The 20,828-nt window shown below is 39.7% G+C and overlaps 1 protein-coding gene across 3 annotated transcripts in view; it reads right to left on the bottom strand.

Annotated features, from left to right (window-relative positions):
* The window catches only part of CHD2 (chromodomain helicase DNA binding protein 2), a 138,879-nt gene that overhangs the window by 63,163 nt on the left and 54,888 nt on the right, over positions 1 to 20,828 (bottom strand). For 2 of the 3 annotated variants that reach the window (XM_059180072.1, XM_059180071.1), the window contains 10 exons: positions 20,402 to 20,535; positions 18,052 to 18,277; positions 16,408 to 16,508; positions 15,280 to 15,324; positions 14,930 to 15,108; positions 12,439 to 12,563; positions 11,204 to 11,420; positions 9,373 to 9,462; positions 8,380 to 8,570; positions 967 to 1,155 (listed from right to left, as the gene is read on the bottom strand). In XM_059180072.1, coding sequence (XP_059036055.1) covers positions 967 to 1,155; positions 8,380 to 8,570; positions 9,373 to 9,462; positions 11,204 to 11,420; positions 12,439 to 12,563; positions 14,930 to 15,108; positions 15,280 to 15,324; positions 16,408 to 16,508; positions 18,052 to 18,277; positions 20,402 to 20,535 — 1,497 coding nt within the window. Of the gene's footprint in view, positions 1 to 966; positions 1,156 to 8,379; positions 8,571 to 9,372; positions 9,463 to 11,203; positions 11,421 to 12,434; positions 12,564 to 14,929; positions 15,109 to 15,279; positions 15,325 to 16,407; positions 16,509 to 18,051; positions 18,278 to 20,401; positions 20,536 to 20,828 lie in introns of those variants that run through there. The other variant, XM_059180073.1, reaches the window with a different exon arrangement.

Below are 20,828 nucleotides of genomic sequence, written 5' to 3'. Positions count from 1 at the left end.
TTATTCAGTTGCATTAAGAAGAAAGGAATATTATCAGAAAGATTACCAGACCTTTAACCGTAAAAGACTGTAATGTTCATGGCATGTAATTAGTTTCAATCATTCCAGATTTAACTCTGAATCATCAAAACTAAAGCACAGAGTGCCTGGGTGGCTCAGTCAGTTAATCAGCTGTCTTCAGCTCGGGTCACGATCCCAGGGTCCTGGGATAGAGTCCACATGAGGCTCCTTGCTCATGGGGGAGCCTGCTTCTCCCTCTGCCTGCTACTTGTGTGCTCCCTCTCCCTGCCTGTGCGTGTGCACATTCTTCCTCACTCTCTCACACGCATAAATTCATTCTAAAAAAAAAACAAAAACAAAAACAAAAACTAAAGTACATTCTATACAACCCCATCCCAAACACAGCATTCTATCATAACCTAAACCAAATCTACAACCTGCCCAGGCCCCTTGGAGTGCCAGAAAGGAGAGCATCTTCCCCTTGCATCACGGAGCTGAGCACCTTTCCTTCTCTACTCCCATAGTACCTCAACAACACTGTTCTGACCCCTTATCTCTACTCTGTCTTCCCTCCGAAGCAACACATCTGGCAGGAACACATTCCACTCATCTTCATACTCCCAGCATCTAGCAGAATGCCTACCACACTGCACAAGCTTAATAAATGACTGAATGAACAGCAGAGAAGAAACAGACGAATGAGTGAAAAATCTGTGTCTGTAGGAGGGGGATTAGCCCTGAGATTTAACATAGACCAGACCACCTAGAGAATGAAAAGTGCTGTGCAAATTCGCACCCAAGTGAGAAAACAAGAACAATAAAACTTCCTCTTTCTAACCATGAATATACTGCTTCTCACATCTGTGTTGAGGCATCACTGAAAAAAGCAGTTTGTCAACTGTGAATCTCACGGCTTCTTTGTACAGATGTTAACCCTATGGTGGCATGATCCAACCCACAGCTTACTTGTAATACTGCTTCTGCAGAGCCGACATCTCCACCCTGAGGATCTGTTCCACTTTGGCAGGAAGGGATTTCTCCACGTCCTTTTTGACCCTCCGGAGCAGGAAGGGCTCCAGCACCTTATGGAGACTCTGGTAGCCATTCTCCCTCCCTTTCCCATGGTCCTCTTCAAAATCTTCCCAGAATTCAAACCTGGAAATAAAACAAGACAGCATTCATTATAAAAGCAACCGGGAAGAAGGAAAAGAGCATTTTTCAAACTAAAATTTCAAATAACTAAATGGAAAAGAAAATCTGATAAAACAAAGAAGAAAAAAAGACTATTCCCTTTAAGAAAATATAAATTTTACCAGTCACTAGCTCATGGACACAAGAGAGGGGAAAACAAAAAGGAAAGGGAAAAAAACCAACTGAATTAATCCCATCTGTCTACAATGTGGTAACATTAGGTTTCCAATTCTCGGACTAAGTGTACAGGTCTCAAGATATTTCAGTATGACATGCAATGAGAACATAAGTACAGACAAGTTCTTGTCATGAAACATTCTGCAGTAAAGTTAATAAGCTATCTTTAATAAGCTGCAATTTCTTGGGAAAGCAAATTCAGAGGTAAGAGGATAATTAGTGGCAATATTAGAGCTGTCACTGCATAAAGTTTAAAAAAGTTTCTTACACAATTTCCATCGATAATCCTCACTGTTCATAGATGAAAAAGTTAATGGATTATAATGACATTAGTAAGTGAGACCATGGTCCCCAAATAAGAATAGCAATACGAGTGATACCGATTTAATAGCATTAGAACTTGCAGACACAAATTTTACTAATAAATTTTAAAACCTGTCGCCATAATAATTCTGCCTCAATTCTATAGATAAAAGTTTTTCATGTTTAAATCTTAATTTAATCATCTCTGATTTACTACAGGACCCATGTCCAAAGTCTAGAACAGGATACTGGGAACAGATTTCTTTCAAAAAACAAAAAAGACTGAAGGAAACCTCTTTCATGATTGAAAATAATGTGCATTGTCCTGCCACTAGAAGGCCAGGGAAGCACCTGGAAGAACCAGCTGGGCCCTGTGTGCAGACACTCAGCACAGGAGAACAGGCCACGGAAGGATGCTAGAACCAGAAGCTTCGTCAGCTTGTCCTCTGATACCAGGTGGCCCTCCTCTGCTGAGGCCAGTCACACTCCAGAAGACCAGAATGGCTCCACATTATCCAGAGTCTGGAGGACTCAAAAGCATCTGCCCTCTGAGATGGAAAGTGAGAGCGCAGATGCCAGCACCGACACAGAGCACAGCAGCGTCAACAGTCTGTGGCCGGTTCCGAACTGAGCAACAGCCACACGCTTCATCACGTACTGAGAGGTGGATCAACACCAGCTTCAGAACACCTGCTCACAGGTGAAACTGCCCTCTTCGGGGAAGCCAACAAAGAGACCATTTGGGGTAGAAATCTAAAAACATCACTAAAGCTTACGAACTGATAAACCCAAGTTGCATTTTGTCACACTGCTATGCAATGACTCCAGGAACAAAACTAAATTAGTACACTAGGTACTAAACTAGGTAAAAGGAATAAAAGGAACAATGCCAACTGAACAGTCTCAATGCTAGGAATCACACCTCACGCACAAAATGTACAAAGCAACTGGAAATCAGGGACTATCACTGTATCAGGCTATTCTCTGAAAAGCTGGGTGACAATTTCATTCACACTGAAATGTGAATTTCAAATCACATAATATTCACCATGAATTAAAACTATGCTAGTATAAAAGCTTCAATATGAAATTATTAAATACTAAATTATTTCATATTGAATATGAAATTATTTCACAAATATGAAATTATTCAATATTGAATATGAAATTATTTCAATATGAAATTATTCACAAAATTTATTTCCCCTACTGTTTTAGGCAACAAAAATTTTCACCTGCCTAGTTTTAGTATTCTTAGTAAATTAAAAGTTAATGTGACACACTATTTCTTTATATACATGCTGAATGGTTTATGAATTGTCTATGATTTCTTTCCCTCTGAACAGCAGAGATGAGTAGCAGTAACAGAGACTGTAATGCCTATAAGCTAGAAATGTTTCTTTTTTTTTTTTTTTTTTTTAAAGATTTTATTTATTTATTTGACAGAGAGAAATCACAAGTAGATGGAGAGGCAGGCAGAGAGAGAGAGAGGGAAGCAGGCTCCCTGCTGAGCAGAGAGCCCGATGCGGGACTCGATCCCAAGACCCTGAGATCATGACCTGAGCCGAAGGCAGTGGCTTAACCCACTGAGCCACCCAGGCGCCCGCTAGAAATGTTTCTTATCAGGTCCTTTAAGAAAAAGTTTGCTGTTCTCCACAAGAGAAAACTGTCAACTTAAAATACATGTGATATAGGGTTATAGGAGTAACCTTAACAATGACATCATGCCACAGCCTAGAGATTATTTTAGAGATTATTTTATTTAGAGATATTTATTTTAGTGTGGTCAGAGTGGTCAAGTTTCTCTACTCACCTTCTGAGGAGTGTTAAACTAGGCTTGAAAAATAAAAGTGAAAAAAGGACAGCCATAGACAAATGAAAACAAAAAATTTCTTGCTAGTAGCTCTGCCTAACAAGAAATAGTGAAGAAGTCATTTAGGCTAAAAGAAATGAAGGAGAAGCCAACAAAGATAAAATGAGATCAATGATCTTGCCATTGGGTAATGGCAAGATGAGAAATAAAGATCACTGGAAATGATAAAATAGATGTGTAATATGAAAGACAAGCCAGGGGGTGGGGGGAAGTAGACAAGCCCAAATAAAGCAATAAATATATCACTGTATTCTTGGGTTTACAACATGAGGAAGGAAGTGAAAACGAAGCCATACTGGAGAAAAGTTGTTATGTTTTACCAGAAATGGGTTAGCATTAATCGGAAGACGATGGTGATGAGACACCTACCAAAAACTCTAGCAACCGGTAAGATAATAACTTTTTTAAAAAATCAATTAACAGAAGAATTCAAACGGCACACTAGAAAATAACTGTTAAAAAAAGAAAAGATAATAACCGTTGAAACAAAAAAAGGCAGTAACAGAAACAAAAACAAAAAAGAAAGAAAACATATGGGGGGGCAGAATAGCATACATAAATCCAACCATAGCAAGAATAACATTACATGTGAATGAACTAAACCCTCAAAAGGCAGAGACTGTCAGACCAGATTAAAAAAGGAAGATGAACCATATGTTGTCTAAAAGAATCACATTTTAAACTCATAAAAAGAAGCTGAAAGTGAAGTGATGGAAAACTGCATACATATCACACAAAACAGATCTAAAAACAAGAAATATTACTAGAGATAAAGAGGGACATACATTTCATGATAAAAAGATCAATGATCAGGAATACAGAACAATTACAAAAGTACACAAACCTAACACCCAAACCTCTCAAATACATGAAGGAAAACCTCACAGAACTAAAAGTAGTAGATCATTCAACTACAGTTAAACATGGAAATGTTTCACTGTCAGTAATAACTAGACATGAAGTTAATAAAGCTATCTAAGACTTGACTAAGACTAAGCTGATGTAATAAACAGAACTCTACCCTATGAAAGCGAAGTATTATTCTTTTCAAGTGAACAAAGGACATTCTCCAAAATCTTAAACATACTATAGGGGCGCCTGGGTGGCTCAGTGGGTTAAGCCGCTGCCTTCGGCTCAGGTTATGATCTCAGGGTCCTGGGATGGAGTCCCACATCAGGCTCTCTGCTCAACAGGGGGCCTGCTTCCCTTCCTCTCTCTCTGCCTGCCTCTCTGCCGACTTGTAATCTCTCTCTGTCAAATAAATAAATAAAATCTTTAAAAAAAAAATACTATAGCATTTAACAAGTAACAGTAAATCCATTTAAAACATATTCTTTAAGAAAAAATTAAATTATGAATCATTAGGGAAGTACCTAAAAATTCTAAATTAACCAGCACATTTAAATAAAAAACCATGCATCAAAGAAGAAATCACAAGAGCAATCGGAAAAGGTGAAACTGAATGAAAGCCAAAACACATGAGATCAATATTCAGAGAATGCAGCAAAAGCAGCATGCGGAGGGTAAGCTATACCTTTAAACACCCATACTGAGAAAAGGAAAAAAGGTCTTAAATCAATAATCTGAGCTTCTACCTTAAGAGAAAATGAGACAATTAAATCAAAGGCAATAATAAAGAGAAAAGAGATATATGAAATAGAAAACAGGTAAAAAAAAAAGTCACAAGTTGTTTTCTTTGAAAACAACCTCCAAATTGTTAAACCTTTACCTGAAATGACCAAGAAAAAAAGATAAAGACACAAATTACCACAACCAAAAATTACTGAGATCACAATTTAGTCTTCAAAAAGTAAAAAGATTGTAAGGAAACACTATAACATTATGCCAACAAATCAGACAACTTAGACAAAATGGACAAATTCTTAGAAAGACACAGATTAACAAAACTAAGTGAAAAAGAAACAGAAAACCTGAATAGGTCTACAACTAGAAATTGAATTAGTCATTAAAAATTTTCCCACAAAGAAAAACTAGGCCCATCCACATGGCTACACTGGTAAATCCTATCAAATATTTTAAGAAGAAGTTAACACCAATCCTAATAAATTCTTTCAGGAAATAAGGGAAGAAAGAACATTTTCCAATTCATTCTATTACGCGGACACCAAAGCCAGGCAGACATTACACATACACACACACACAAACACAGAACTAGAGACTAATATTCCTCAAAAACACAGATGAAGAAGTCTTTAACAAAATATTAGCAACATGAATGCAGAAAAACAAAAAAGGATGCAACATCATAACTAAGTCAGATTTATCACCGGAATGAAAGGCTGTCTTAATATCTATAAAGTAACTAATATACCATATTGGTAAAATAAAGAACAAAAATCATAGTTACCTCAAGAGACCCGGGGAGGGGGGTAGGAAGCATGTGACAAAACCCAACACTCATTCATTATAAAAACTCACAAAAATCAGGAATAGAATAACACTTCCTCAACCCAATAAAGGGTATTTTCAAAAATTCTATAGCCAATATCCTGTTCCTAATTCTATTCAACACAGGCATTCTAGAGAATACCACAGAGCAAGAAATAAGAGACATCCATCCACAATGTAAAAGATCCTATATCTAGACTGTGATCCTGTATCTAGAAAACACTGGGAAATAAAGAACAGCAAAAACAGTGGAAATAATTCAAGATCCTTATAAAAAACTCTATTACAATATGAAAACTACATTTTAAAAAATTCCAATCAAAATCAAAATAAGTAGGAATAAACTTAACAAAAGAAATATAAGACTTATGGGCTGAAAACTACTAAACACTGTTGAGAAAAATTACAGAAAATCTAAATAAACAGGAAACTTTCTGTGATGAATAGCTTAAAAAGCTCAATACTGCTATAATTCTCTCTAAATTCTCTCTAAATCGCTCTAAATAAACCTCTAAATTCAACATAATACCTATCAAAGTTCTAGAAGATTTCTTTTCCTTTCAGACATCAACAAGCTGATCCTAAAATGCCTATGGAAATACAAAGGATCAAAAATAGCTAAAATATTTTTAATAAAGACAAAACTGAACTTATATCTCACCATTTTAAGAATCAGTGTAAAGCCTCAGTCATCAAGACAGTGTGGCATCAGCGTAAGGATAGAAATATATACCAACAAATCAGAACTGAGAATCCAGAAACAGAACCTTATATTCATTATCTCAACTGATTTTCAACAAAGGTACCAAGGCAATTCAATAAAGAAAAAATACATTTTTCAATAAATGGCACTGGGACAATTTCCAAAATCCCACTGCAAAAAAATAGGACCTTAAATCCTCATACTTCACACTGTAACAAAAAATGCAAAATGGAATAGAGACCTAAACATAAGAATTATAATTTCCATTAAGAAAATAAAGAAGAGGGGCGCCTGGATAGCTCAGTGGGTTAAGCCACTGCCTTCGGCTCAGGTCATGATCTCAGGGTCCTGGGATCGAGCCCCGCATCGGGCTCTCTGCTCAGCAGGGAGCCTTCTTCCTCCTCTCTCTCTGCCTGCCTCTCTGTGTACTTGTGATCTCTGTCTGTCAAATAAATAAATAAAATCTTTTAAAAAACATAAACAAAAACAAAAACCCATGGAGCATTTCCCTGTCGATGTGACAACCCTTCGCTGCCTACTGCATGCCAGAAACTACTCTAGGCAATGTGGACAATCGATGAATTACATGAACATGATCCCTGCAGCTTTTTTTTTTTTTTAAAGATTTTATTTATTTATTTGACAGAGAGAAATCACAAGTAGATGGAGAGGCAGGCAGAGAGAGAGAGAGAGAGGGAAGCAGGCTCCCCGCTGAGCAGAGAGCCCGATGCGGGACTCGATCCCAGGACCCCGAGATCATGACCTGAGCCGAAGGCAGCGGCTTAACCCACTGAGCCACCCAGGTGCCTCTCCCTGCAGCTTCTGATGCGTAAATCTAATGACATGAGACAAATGAGGAAGAAATGAGGAAGGGGAGGTGCCATGAAGAAAATAACACAGGGTAGGTGATAAGCCCCTCGAAAAGGCAGCTTCAATTGGGTGGTCCGAGGAGACATCAAAAAGGAGGTGGTCACATAGGCTGAGGCAAAAATGTTAAGACGTGACTGGCCATGTGAGGATGAGGAGGAGGGACAACAGTCCAGAAAAAGAGCGGCAGGGGCGTGGCACATTACAGACACAGAAATGATGACTGAACGGCTGAATCAGGATGAGTGGTGAATAAAGAGGGATGGGAGGAGTCAGAGCACTACTGAGGGGCCGCACAGACCCACGTCTTCCAAGTCAGGGTAACAACTTCAGATTTCATTCCAAGGATCGGTGAATACCACTGGATTAACTTAAAGTTTTAGGAAACGTGCATAGCATCTCTCCCATAAAAATCTTCTCAGTAAAAACATTCCATGATTCTTTACTAAGTTAAAGATCTGAGTAACACCTAATGCTGATGGCTTCTGTTATCAAAGGTTGGGTTTAAGATTCTAATGCTTATCACACTCTGTATCTTATATATGTCATTTCAATTACTGATTACCTTGTAACAGAGAGGTCTGAGGTTTCCTATTTACCAATTATTTCCCCAATGCATTAACTGATTTCAACATCTGGTAGATAACAGGCTTTTCCTCCTTGACATCATGCTGAATTCTGTGCCTCCTCACATTTATCACGGAACAATTTACTAATTTTGTTCCTGCGCCCGTGTCACGTTTTGCTATCCCCAAATCATGCCATCTGTTTTCCCTAAGGTCTGTTTTTCGAAAATTAAAAAGCATTGGCATTTCAGACATTCTGCATCTTTGGAAATATACAGGAAGGAGCTTACTTCTCCGGCATAATAAAGTGCAGCAGGGACCAGAGCTCTTTGAGGGAATTCTGAAGAGGGGTCCCCGTAATCAGGAGCCTATGGTGGGACTTGAAATCAATCAGAGTTTTATACAATAAAGAGTCATCATTCTTCAACCGATGGGCTTCATCCACTCCCAGAAAGGCCCAGTTAATACTGCCCAGCACAGTCTAAAGTAAAAACAAAACAGAACGAGCCACCAGGTCAGAAGGGAACCCAAAAGTACTTTCAAGTGTTAATTAATCTCTGTACAAATACCATCACAAAGGTATACATAGAAAACATTTATTCTTCACGGACTTAAATTATATTAGGACTCCTCTGTTTATTCTGTTTCTGGCTAGACTGGTGTCTACTCAGAAGAGCACATCACCATCCAAAAGGTACTGGGGGGAGGGGGAGTCTCTTAGGCCAGGCATTGCTGCATGCCCTACAGCAAGAACACAAAAATTGGTATGCTGGGCAAAAATAATACAAAAACAAAAAAACACAATAGTGCAGTCTCTCCTTCATTAAGATTCTTCTCTGCCTCTTCTACACCCCAACCCTGAAGCACAGAAACACCAAGAGCCACCAAATTGAACTCATTTACACTTATTATCACCAACGGGACCAACTGCCACATTTCTTAGTAATTGTAGAAAGGAGATGGTGTAAAGACCTTCATTCAGAGACTGTTCACATCATCTGTTGTGGAGAAATTCCTTGACAAAGGTATGATGGGAAGTGCCCGGGATGGCGCTCAGGTAAGTTACTGGCCTCAGTCCCCTTTCATCCTGTTTAATTCCATTGGACTAAGCAATCTAAAGTCCCCTTCAACTGGAAGATTCTGATTTTTATTTACAACCTTAATATTCTTTGTGGATTATTTTTTCATTTGTTTGCTTTTCAAAATAAATACAGAGAAGTAACATGGCAAGCAGGAAGCACAGACCCCACCATTTGGACAAGTCACACCACAAAATTACACACCTTATCTTTTAAGAGGATCTCATATGTTGTTATAAGTGCATTGAACTTGAGCCTTTTAGTCTGAGAATGAATCCATTCATACTCCCGTATCTAGAAGAGAAATCAGTAATTAAGATACAATTGCTACTTTTACCTTTCTGTATCACCAGTAGTCTTGTGATAAACATGCCAAATAAAAAACAAACCGGACTAGAATTTAATGAATATTTTATACATTCTAAACTGACCTAAGCAACCACAATATAGAGCCATAAGAGAATTAGAAGATCACTGAGCAGCAAAAACTTTACTGCCAGAATTCAAATAAACTGTCATCTTCCCCCACCTCCGCCCCAAAATATTTGACCAAAACATGCACTGCATCTGTAATTAAACCCCAGTAAGTTGAACTTATCTAGTGATCCCCAAAATGTTAATTTTCTTAAGAATATTTTCGTATTCTTTGCCCAAGTGGAACAAATCCCAACCTCTACCTTTGGGTCAGAAATGTCATTAACTTAGAGCAGAAAGATGTGGCTTCCAAGGAAAAGGAAAGGGAAGGTTACGGGATAAAATGTAATTTCATATGAATGAAAATAATGGATGTAAAGGAAAACAAAAACTACCACATTCATACTGCAGTGTGACTGGACAACAGGGCAAGGAGTGTGGGTGGTGATCACCACCAAGGGGGAAGAAAGAACAGAGAAAAGAAATGTTGGGAGTTCACACAGAAAACTTCTCTGACTCCACAAGTTTTCAGAGTTCACTTTGTCTTCAGATTTGAATGCAGTGACTGAAGCCATTCTGCATAATCTAAGAAGGTTTTTTTCTTTCAACTTTTATAACAGTTAACAAATGGATTCACAAAGCTAAGAGCGACTATATGCTGAGAAACTCAAAATAAGAGCCATGAAATCTGCCAGGGTATAGTTAGACAACTTGAATGAAAATATTCAATATATAACATATGTCTCAAAGGTCTGAGGATTCCTGATGGCTTGCTCTTGTGATAAGCAATCCCCCAGAAACAGTTTCCTCTAACATACAGTTATGAAATGAACACACAGTAATGAAAGAACAAAGGTCTGGGACCAGACCATTCCCTGTCCTGACCCCAGCTCTGCCACATTCTAGCTGGCCTAGAACGAGCGTTAAACTCTTAGAGTCCTTTACTTCATCAATCAGTTAGGAAGAGTGGCATCTACTTGGAGGACCATCGTGGGGGTTACAGGTAATATACACAAAGTACCCAGCATGGGCCCTCGCACCTAACAGATACTTTTGGAAAAGTCAATTATAATCAAGAAATGACTTGCTGAACAAAGAGTAAACCAAGCCTCTGTTTTCTGAGTTCCTACTACTCACGTTAAGGTTGAAAACAGACAAGTAATTCTCATTTCTATAGCCCTAGCATGGCTCATTGTCCTTTCTCTTTATTCCTTCCTTACAAGTTCTATAACCTCGTCATGTTAAAAGGCTGAGAAACAAACTCTAAGAACTCGGTTTTAGCAGCAGCTCTCCGCTCAAACAGCAAAAATAATATTAACATTCTATGAGGTATTAATTCCATCTCTAAATAAGTGGTCTTGGAAATACAAAAGACAGAAGAAAAATACTACAGTCCAACTAAAAGAGATTCCCATTCATATACTGCCACTGCTTTCCCTTAACACAGTAAGCATGTTTTAAAGACTATCGCTGATGCATTTTTGTGATACATAAATCTCCCAACGTTGGGGGCATGGCAGTGTCAGAATCATAATGTTACTAAAGACTATAACGGCTTTAGGTCAATTTCCAAAATACATTTATAACACAGATTCTATCCCAATTCTTTTTGTTTACACACCGTATTTCTGCTCATCAGGTCACCTATGTAAACCACTACGTTAATCTCTGGTGCCCAGATTTCAAACTCCCTCTGCCATGAGGTGAGGGTGGATAAAGGGACGACTATAAGAAAGGGGCCATACAGCTGGTGTTGGTGGAACAGGTAGGAGAGGAATGATATGGTCTGGATGGTCTTTCCTAGGCCCATTTCATCAGCAAGGATTACACTGTTACTTCTGCAGAAAGAGAAAAATAAAAACAAAACAAAATCATTAGTTCACACATATACACACACACACACACGAAGAACAAGGACATTAAAGCCTCAGAATTCACCAAGCAAGGCACTGGTCCCAAGCCCCAACCGAATTTCCTCTCCTGCATGAAAAGAAAGTAGAAGCTATAAAATAGTAAAATAACAAGTGATCTGAGTATGACCCAACTTTGGGTTTCCATCAGAGCCTATTCCAACTATAATCTTTACATTGCACTTTGGTCTTTCTTTTACATCTACCCCTTGTAACAGAGAAGGCAGGTTTTATTATACTGAGGTATCCAAGAACATGACCTTGGGCTCCAACATTACAGAAAGCAGAGGAAAACTGGCTATCATGTGCTTCTTCCCAAACCACCCACCCACTGCACTCTGCAGGCCACTAGGTTGTTTGATGCGATGCACACTACTCCCTAGGCCTAGGTGCTGCAGGGGCTGTGGCTTGTTTTAAATACAGAACAATCTATATGAGAGGCAGGCTAAGGTTAGATTTCTGAATCCACCCTACACCTACCAAATCAGAGTACCTGGGAAAGGGCTCAGGGATCTGAACTTTTAAACGGACATTCTGGATATTCTGATGCAGTGTATTCCTTTGATCACACTTTGAGAAACACTGTTCTAGGAAACAGTCTGGATTTCAACTGGACACTAACAGGAGAGGATTGTCCAGGTGGAAGAAAAACACTCAAAGAAATGGCCAGAGTAGGAAAGTATGTTGGGAAATAAAAAACAGCCCATTTGGCATGGAATCAGGAACAGATGTATGGCAAAAGGCAATCTACCCTCAGATAACTAATTAACCAAGTACTCTTTACTTAAGATTAAAATGATACTACACACACGTATAAACTCCTAGAAGAGCCTTCCCTCACATACTTTTTCTGTTTCTGTAATATACAACAGAAAAAAATAATTATTTACACTTAACAATAAAGAAGCCAGAAACCATAAAGAAAATTTCATATTTTTCTACCTACTTGCACCAGGAATGAGCAAGCCAGTTGAGGCCTTCTAGCTGATAATCACGGAGCTCCAGATTCTCCCCTCCTAAATATGCCGGTTGTTTCTTTAAAGCCACAAACCGTGGTCTCTGCTTCAAGGCCTGAAAAACCAAAATTAAAGCCCCGGTCTGAAGACTTTCTTGCTGTTCCTATGTTAAAATGCTAGCCGTCGGGGCGCCTGGGTGGCTCAGTGGGTTAAGCCGCTGCCTTCGGCTCAGGTCATGATCTCAGGGTCCTGGGATCGAGTCCCGCATCGGGCTCTCTGCTCAGCGGGGAGCCTGCTTCCTCCTCTCTCTCTCTCTGCCTGCCTCTCTACCTACCTGTGATCTCTCTCTGTCAAATGAATAAATAAAATCTTTAAAAAAAAAAAAATAAAATAAAATGCTAGCCGTGACTTATGCACTCTGAACCATAGCACAAGTTTAAATCCCAGATCTGCGTCACAAACCCCACCCCGCCCAGCCCACCACCTTTCACTGTAGCCTGTATTCCCAAAGCCTGAAGCATCCCAAATAGTTCTTGGTTGGCCTGCTCCTGGTCCTGCAGTCAGTCTGTGAACATTACCCAGCACTTGTTCTATAACGTTTCTGTCTTACAGCAGGCAGTGAGTGCCATACAATCATCTTCATGTTATCTCGTTTAAACTGTACGACACCTCTGGGAAAGTCTGCACACACTAAACCCAGCAGAACTTTACCGTGATAGCATTTGCAAATTCTGAAACGTAGCCCCCATCTAGCTGGGACCCCTAGGTATGTGAGTTTGGTTTTCTTAAGGAAAGGGTGTGAAGCATGGAGTGGTCTATCTAGTAGGGCCATGTCTCTATGGTTTGACGAAATACGGATTCCACGGCTAAATCCATTTGGGAAACAACGTAATAAAAGTTACATAAATTTCATTACTCGTGACTTTTCCAAGTCTAAAATGCTTGTGCATATTGTGAATTTACAGGGAACATTCATTTAGTTCGTTGGCCACAAAGTCTTTTTTCAGGGACTATTTCCCTTGAACATTAGGGTTTTGTGGAATTAGCACCCTGCTATGTGAAGTATCACCCTAAGATCCGTTTGATAAGGTGGTCACGGATCATCCTGGCTCTCCTCTGAGCAGCCCACAGTAAACAAATCTGACTCTGCGCTCAGCCACCAACCACCGCATCCACTTGTGCCAAGTCTCCCCATCGTGCTGCTGCCACCTGATCCTTCCGTCCCTCCACGACTTCCCTTGTCTTCACGCTCTTCTTTCCTCAGGGACTTGTATGGCATCTTCCTGGCTGGACCTTCTGGCTTTTTAAGTACCGCCCCCAGAGTCTCCTGCACACTGCTGTGAGATGGGGCTAAATACGGCTTCTACCCTGCTGCTCTTCTCACATCAGAACCCACAGGGTAAAGCCCAAAATACCCTTCACAGTATTCAAGGTGCCTATTCAAGCACCTTCAAGGAACTCGGACCCAAATGCACTCACTGACGTCACTTTCCTCTCTTCCTACTCAAAGAACAGCCTTCTCTTGCATCCTTCGTGGGAGGGCAATAAACCAGGCCCCCTTTGTCTACCAGGCATTAACTCCTTCTCCAAGGACCAGGGAAGTTCAAGTACCACAATCTCCACTTTAACTCTTTCAAATTCTTTCAAACCTCCTCAAGGACTACCGGAGCCCAGTGACTTCTACCTCTGTGCTTCTTGGACCAGAAATTCTTTACTAAACTCACTGTCCCCTCGGTCATATATTGCGTTTCACAGACAGAGGCTTGGTGCCATGAACTGGATGTCAACTCCTCAGAGACAGAGCCACGTCTTACACAGACTTTTGTTACCGAGGCATACCACTTTACATGGGCAGTGGATTCCGGTGAAGGGAAAGGATCTGAACAATCAATCTAGCAACTGAAAAAGCCTATATATTTGGGCTCTAATGGAGAATTCAGAGCCTCTCCCCCTTCCTGTCACTTCTCTTTTTTTTTTTTTTTTTTTTTTTTTTTTTTTTTTTAAAGATTTTATTTATTTATTTGACAGAGAGAAATTACAAGTACACTGAGAGGCAGGCAGAGAGAGAGAGAAGGAAGCAGGCTCCCTGCTGAGCAGAGAGCCCGATGCGGGACTCGATCCCAGGACCCTGAGATCATGACCTGAGCCGAAGGCAGCGGCTTAACCCACTGAGCCACCCAGGCGCCCCTTGTCACTTCTCTTTAAAGGACTTAAATTCTTTCAAATATTCTGCACATTGTCTCTAATCAGACATACCCAGGTCTGTGAATTTTAAGAATAAAGAGATCAGCAGAGCCATCATACAACTCATGCTCTCCCTGTTTTAATATTTAACTTTGATGTCCAGGTTAATTCATCTTCTTTCACTTCAAAATGGGGAATTATCATTTACTTTTGTAGTATTTTTCTCTTCCCAATATCTATGTGACCAACCCTATCAATACCTCTTTCCCCTGGAAAAACAAAAGCCAGCAATCACACCTTGCATTCTCTTGTCGGGATGGTTTTAGAGTTGTTCCGACTATGGAAGCTATCAATGCAGCTCTGGAACTTCTTGCCAATCAAGGCTTCATCTTCCCAGCTACACTCTGAATAGGGCAATCCCATCCATTTGCATAGATATTCAGGTTCATTTGAAGGTGCCGGCTTCCGACTATGAGCTATTTTATATATAAAAAAGTGTAGGTTAGCATCTGTCATTAAAGGAAGGGGAGTGACCAATTCTGCTTTACATGTAACCACTGAATCGTCACGTGGAAAAACAGTGAATACTCTGCAAAATGCGAACTGCTCTTAAATGCTAACATTTATTAACCAGAGCTTTTGCTTACCTGGAAAATCTGTCTGACCCAGTGTAGACTTGCTTGTCTTCACAGCTAAACAAATGGAAAATAAAATAGAAAAATTACCACTATAACAAAGAAAAGAGTGACACTTTAGGGCCTACAAGTAAGAATACAAATACATTCTACAATGTTGTATCACAAAAGAACGGAAGGAAGGAAGGAAGGGAGAAGGCAGGGGAGGGAGAGAGGGAGGCGGGTAAGAGGAAGGGGGGAGGGCGGAGGGAGAAGGGGAAACAGTCCTGTGCTCACAGCCCTGTGGATCTGTTATCCCATTCCTCTGCTTCTTCTTTACAACGAAACTCCCCAGAAGACCTGCTCCTACTCACTGTCCGCCTCACTGTCTCTTGAAGCCACCCCAATCAGGCTTGTATTCCCACCACTCCATGGATCCAATTCACTAGCACCACACGGGGGCCAACCTCAAGGATCACGCCGTGGTCCTCACCACATTCGGCTAGCAGTGCTTCCTCCTTCCCAAGCCCCATGTATCACTTGGCATCCAGGAGATAATCCCTCAGCCACCATCCAATCCCACTGACTCTTGTTTGTCTCCTGTGGCTTCTTCCTGACTTCCAGAACGTGGAATGTTCTCAGATTTCCTATTCTCACTATGTATACTATTTCTGATAATCTCAGTATATCTTAGGCTTTAAATACTATCTATGCAGTGATAAATTCCCAAATTTAAATCTCCAGCACAGACTGAGAGATCTCAACTCCAGGCTCACATATGCTATAGCCTTCACAATACTTCCCACTCAGACAACTAAGAAGTACAGCAAACTTAGGAATATCAAAGCAAGTTCTTGATTTTCATTCCAAAAGTCAGGTCTTCCAGGTCTTAACCTTTCATTTCAGTAAATAGTACCTGTATTCTCCCATTTGCTTCGGTCAAAAATCATGGCATCCTACTTGACATCTTTTTCTCTCATCCCCCACATCCAAATATACCAGCAAATCTCTTAACTTGTCCTTCAAAATAAATCTAGGTAACTATATACTGTCAAAAAGTAAACCCACAAAACGCATTTTTTTTAATTTACATTACCCCAAAACCAAAAGCCATTATTCGTGGAGCTCAAACACTGCTGAAACAAGTTTCCATGTGCTCACCAATTACTCTTTCAACTATCTGATACTGTTTGTTCAACTCTGAGGCCAGCTCTTGTTGGCAGTTAAAATATTCCACATCTTCAGGAGAGACTTTTCCCAACCTAGACAGAAGACAGAAAAAATACATCCCAGTCAGATTTGGGAGACCTAAAAAAATAAATAAATTTTTAAAATTCAAAAAAAAAGAAAAGATTTGGGAGACCTATACACATCTCTCAAAGTCAAAAAGAGGAAAAGAAACTGAGTCTCTACTTCCATCTGTCCTTTAGCAATTCCTTTACTACCTTATTAGGCCAGATATTTCATAAAAAACGTACTTTTAGAAAACCTTGGACTCCGGAGCGCTTAGGTGATTCAGTTGGTTAAGCATCTGCCCTTGGCTCGAGTCATGATCCCAAGGTCCTGGGATCAAGCCCCACATCAAGCATCAAGCTCCCTGCTCAGTGGGGGCCTGCTTCTTTCCCTCTCTCTCTGCCTACCACTCTGCCTACTTGTGCTCTCTGTCAAATAAATAAATCTTTAAAAAAAAGGAAAACCAAAAAAAAAAAAAAAAAAGGAAAACCTCACACTCATAGGACACACCAGTTGTTCTTTCTTTATAAAGACCTAAAAATAACTTTGTGTGACAAATTCATATATCTAAACAGAATAGGCAATAAAACTGTTCTCCAGATTTAAAAGGAAATGTGCCTGTTTTTCATGTAGGTATGTACTTTAAGAATGACTCAATGTAGCTTTTATGGAAAACTAGTTCTTCCTGGCACCAAAATTCTATAGAAGGATGACAGGAGCAACCTGAAATGAAATACTACTGTACTTCTGAGGATTTTAAATTTCTAACCACTTTATAACTAACCCCATCTTTAGGACTCTCAAAGGAAAAATAAGGGATTTACTGAAGAAACATCTTGTGCATAGTAGTAAAAGGGAAACTAGAACCCATCTGGCCCTATTTCTACCACAAAATAACCGGACCCCATTACACTGACAGGTCTGTCTTCAGGGTTCAACCTGATGATTAGTTTAGGTTTGTGGCTGCTACTGCCCCCACCTATTTCTCATATGCAACTCGGCCACATTCAAAGTTGTAAGAAAACTAACAACACAACAGTCTATCACAGCTTCAGAAGTTATGTGTTTCTGTCTCACCATTTCTGCAAACTGTATAAAACTAAGAATAGTATTAAGTGCACCAGAACCCAGACAGTTCTAGAATATGAGTTCCTGACATGTAAGCTACCCAGAAAAACAGGGAGTAACAAGGTGTTTAGGAGCTCCGGCTGCCAGAGTTCCAATCCTGGGTCCCCCTAGAAAAGCTGTGCTGTGCCTCACTCTTCCTATCTATAAAATGGGTTACGTACAACAGAGAGAATCTCATGGGCTTATTTTGAGGATTAAAAATACTGCATGCGCAAAATGCTCCATAAACTACTTATCATTAATTAAACTCTACAAACTTGGTGGCCATATAGGAAGTACAGAGTGTCTTCAGGTCACAATTTTATAAACTGGAATTACAGCTGGCTCCGTGCTCAGATAATCAAGACAAAATTCAAGTTCCTAGAGAGCTGTGTGCTCCACGCATTACTGAAAAACCTTCCCTTCCCTCAACGCTGCAAATATACCACCGCTTCAAAAATGTACCATTGCTTGATTTCATCCTCTTTCTTCTTGAAGTTCTCTAATTTTTTTAGGCCCTTCACTTTCTGCTGCTGTAAGGATTCTTCGCTCTCCCATGTGCTGTGGATGTAAGACCAACCCTTCCACTTGATGAGGTACTGGACTTCGCCTTCATCCTTTTCAGTGTCAAAGTCACCACTAGGGTCTCCATTAGCTTCGACTGCATATACAGTAGTAGAAGCTCCAGTGGCTACAAAAGGATTTGGGTAAACTTTAAAAAGTGCATTAAACCAGACATTGAAAGCTTCTCAAGCGCATATCCTTTTTTGGATGAAAAACCAAAGTCCTCTGACTTAAAAACATGCAGAAATTCACAAACAATACAGGATGGACAAGATCTGTTATTTCAAGTATTTTCTTTTTTTTTTTTTTTTTTTTTTTTTTTTTTTTTTTTTAAAGATTTTATTTATTTATTTGAGAGAGAGACAGTGAGAGAGAACATGAGCAAGGAGAAGGTCAGAGGGAGAAGCAGACTCCCCATGGAGCTGGGAGCCCGATGTGGGACTCGATCCCGGGACTCCAGGATCATGACCTGAGCCGAAGGCAGTCGTCCAACCAACTGAGCCACCCAGGCGCCCCTATTTCAAGTATTTTCAAAGTCCAAACCTAATTTCTATACTTTAAAGTATTTTCCAGGGGTGCCTGGGTGGCTCAGTGGGTTAAAGCCTCTGCCTTCAGCTCAGGCCTTGATCTCAGGGTCCTGGGATCGAGCCTGGCATCGGGCTCTCTGCTCAGCAAGGAGCCTGCTTCCCCCCCCTTCTCTCTTCGCATGCCTTTCTGTGTACTTGCGATCTCTGTCAAGTAAATAAATAAAAAAATCTTTAAAAAAAAAAAAAATAAATAAAATGTATTTTCCAGAATTTGCTGGTGAAGTTAAAGAAATCCTTTTGTCCAAACACAATTAAAATAGAAGAGAAGTATCCTTTTGGTTTGGTCCCTCCTGACTCATAAAACAAGTCTATCTCCCCAGAAATACTAAGAAAATAAAAATTACCACCACCACCCAATACCAATTACCAACCCATCCAAAGTTCTCTGTTTATTCTCTTAACCTCAAGTGAGGCTGGATGAAAAAAAAAATAGAGAAAAAAGAATTGGGCAATAATTTGATATTTTCTATATGGAAGGTTACCTCAAAGAAAGTTAGGCAATACCTCAAATTAGATATAAAAAAAATCTTTGCTATCATCCACAAATGTATTTAGCCAGTTTGATACATTTCACAAGGAGAGTCAGAAACACCTAATTAAAGGTAAATTTGTTTAATGTTTGTAAGCAAGAATCTCTGCTACGTCACTGCTTTTTAAGAGATTAACACATCTTTACCATCTTAATTTTTAAGTCTCAAAGGCATATTGCACATATCCCTATATCCTCAACAATGAACCATGAGAATGGCTCAAAAAAACTCCCTCAGTTCATGCAAACTGTACTACTAGGTATTTACCCAAAGGATACAAAAGCACTGATTCGAAGAGCCCTAAGCACCCCAGTGTTTATAGCAGCACTATCAGCAACAGCCAAATTATGGAAGGAGTCCAAACATCCACTGATAAATGAGCAGATAAAGAAAATGGAATATTACTCAGCCATAAAAAAGAATGGTATCTTGCTGTTTGCAACACCAGAAATGGAACTAGAGAGTATTATGCTCAGTAAAGTAAGTCAGAGACAAATACCATGTAACTCCACTCATGTGGAGTTCAAGAAATTAAAAAGATAAACATGGAGGAAAAAAGAGATGAAAACCAGAAAACAGATTCTTAATTGTAGAGAACAAGTTGATGGTTACTAGAATGGAAGCAGGGTGGGCAGGGATGGATAGAAACAGGTGATGGTGACTAAGGAATGCACTTGTGATGTGCACCAGGTAATGTGTAGAAGTGTTGAATTTTCTGAAACTAATATTACACTGTATGTTAACTAACTGAAATTTAAATAAAAACTTGAAAAAGGGGGAAAAAAAGGAAAGAAAGAAAGAAAAACTTTCACTCTTCACAACCAATATGAGCACAGACTGAAATTCAGAGCTGAAATACAGAAGATTCGGGCCTCACTGAGCACATATAGGAAGTAATTTGGGGACACCTGGGTGGCTCAGTCAGTTAAGCATCTGCCTTCAGCTCGGGTCATGATCCCAGTGTCCTAGGATCGAGTCCCACATGGGGCTCCTTTCTCAGCAGGGAGTCTGCTTCTCCCTCTGCCTGCTGCTCCCCCTGCTTGTGCACGTGCATGCTCTCTCTCTTCTCTGACAAGTAAAATCTTAAAAAAAAAAAAAAAAAACAGTAGTAATTTATTTCCCAAAAACACATACCTCCTTTCTTTCCCAGCCTTGAGTCTAAGACCTTTTCAATAGTTTCACTATTATCCTGCTGCTCATCGGCTCCTTCTCCAGTCATCTCAATGAGGTCGTCGGAGTCGGTTTCAAAGTCATCGTCTTCCTTGTAACTGCATAAGGAATAATGCTGAATAAATCAGGAACTGCCTTTTCAGACTTAAACACTACCAAATAATAGTATCATTAAAGAACCATATACCCTTTTGGATCCAACATGTTGTTTTAAGATCAGCCACAGTTAAAGCGACCTCAAAGTTCTTTTTCATCCTACTTAGGAAGTAATGCATGTTCACCGAGAACTACAAGAAGGTTTACTCACAGTTTAAAATAAAAACAGACTACATTTGCAGTGATCTGTGTAAGCGAGATACAGGAGGACACAGCTATGCTTTCGTTTTGTGGT

The sequence above is a fragment of the Mustela lutreola genome, chromosome 7 (assembly GCF_030435805.1).
Source record: "Mustela lutreola isolate mMusLut2 chromosome 7, mMusLut2.pri, whole genome shotgun sequence".
In the NCBI taxonomy this organism is placed as follows: domain Eukaryota; kingdom Metazoa; phylum Chordata; class Mammalia; order Carnivora; family Mustelidae; genus Mustela; species Mustela lutreola.
The sequence above is the reverse complement of the archived record's forward strand: the minus strand, read 5'-3'. Positions and strand labels throughout refer to the sequence as shown.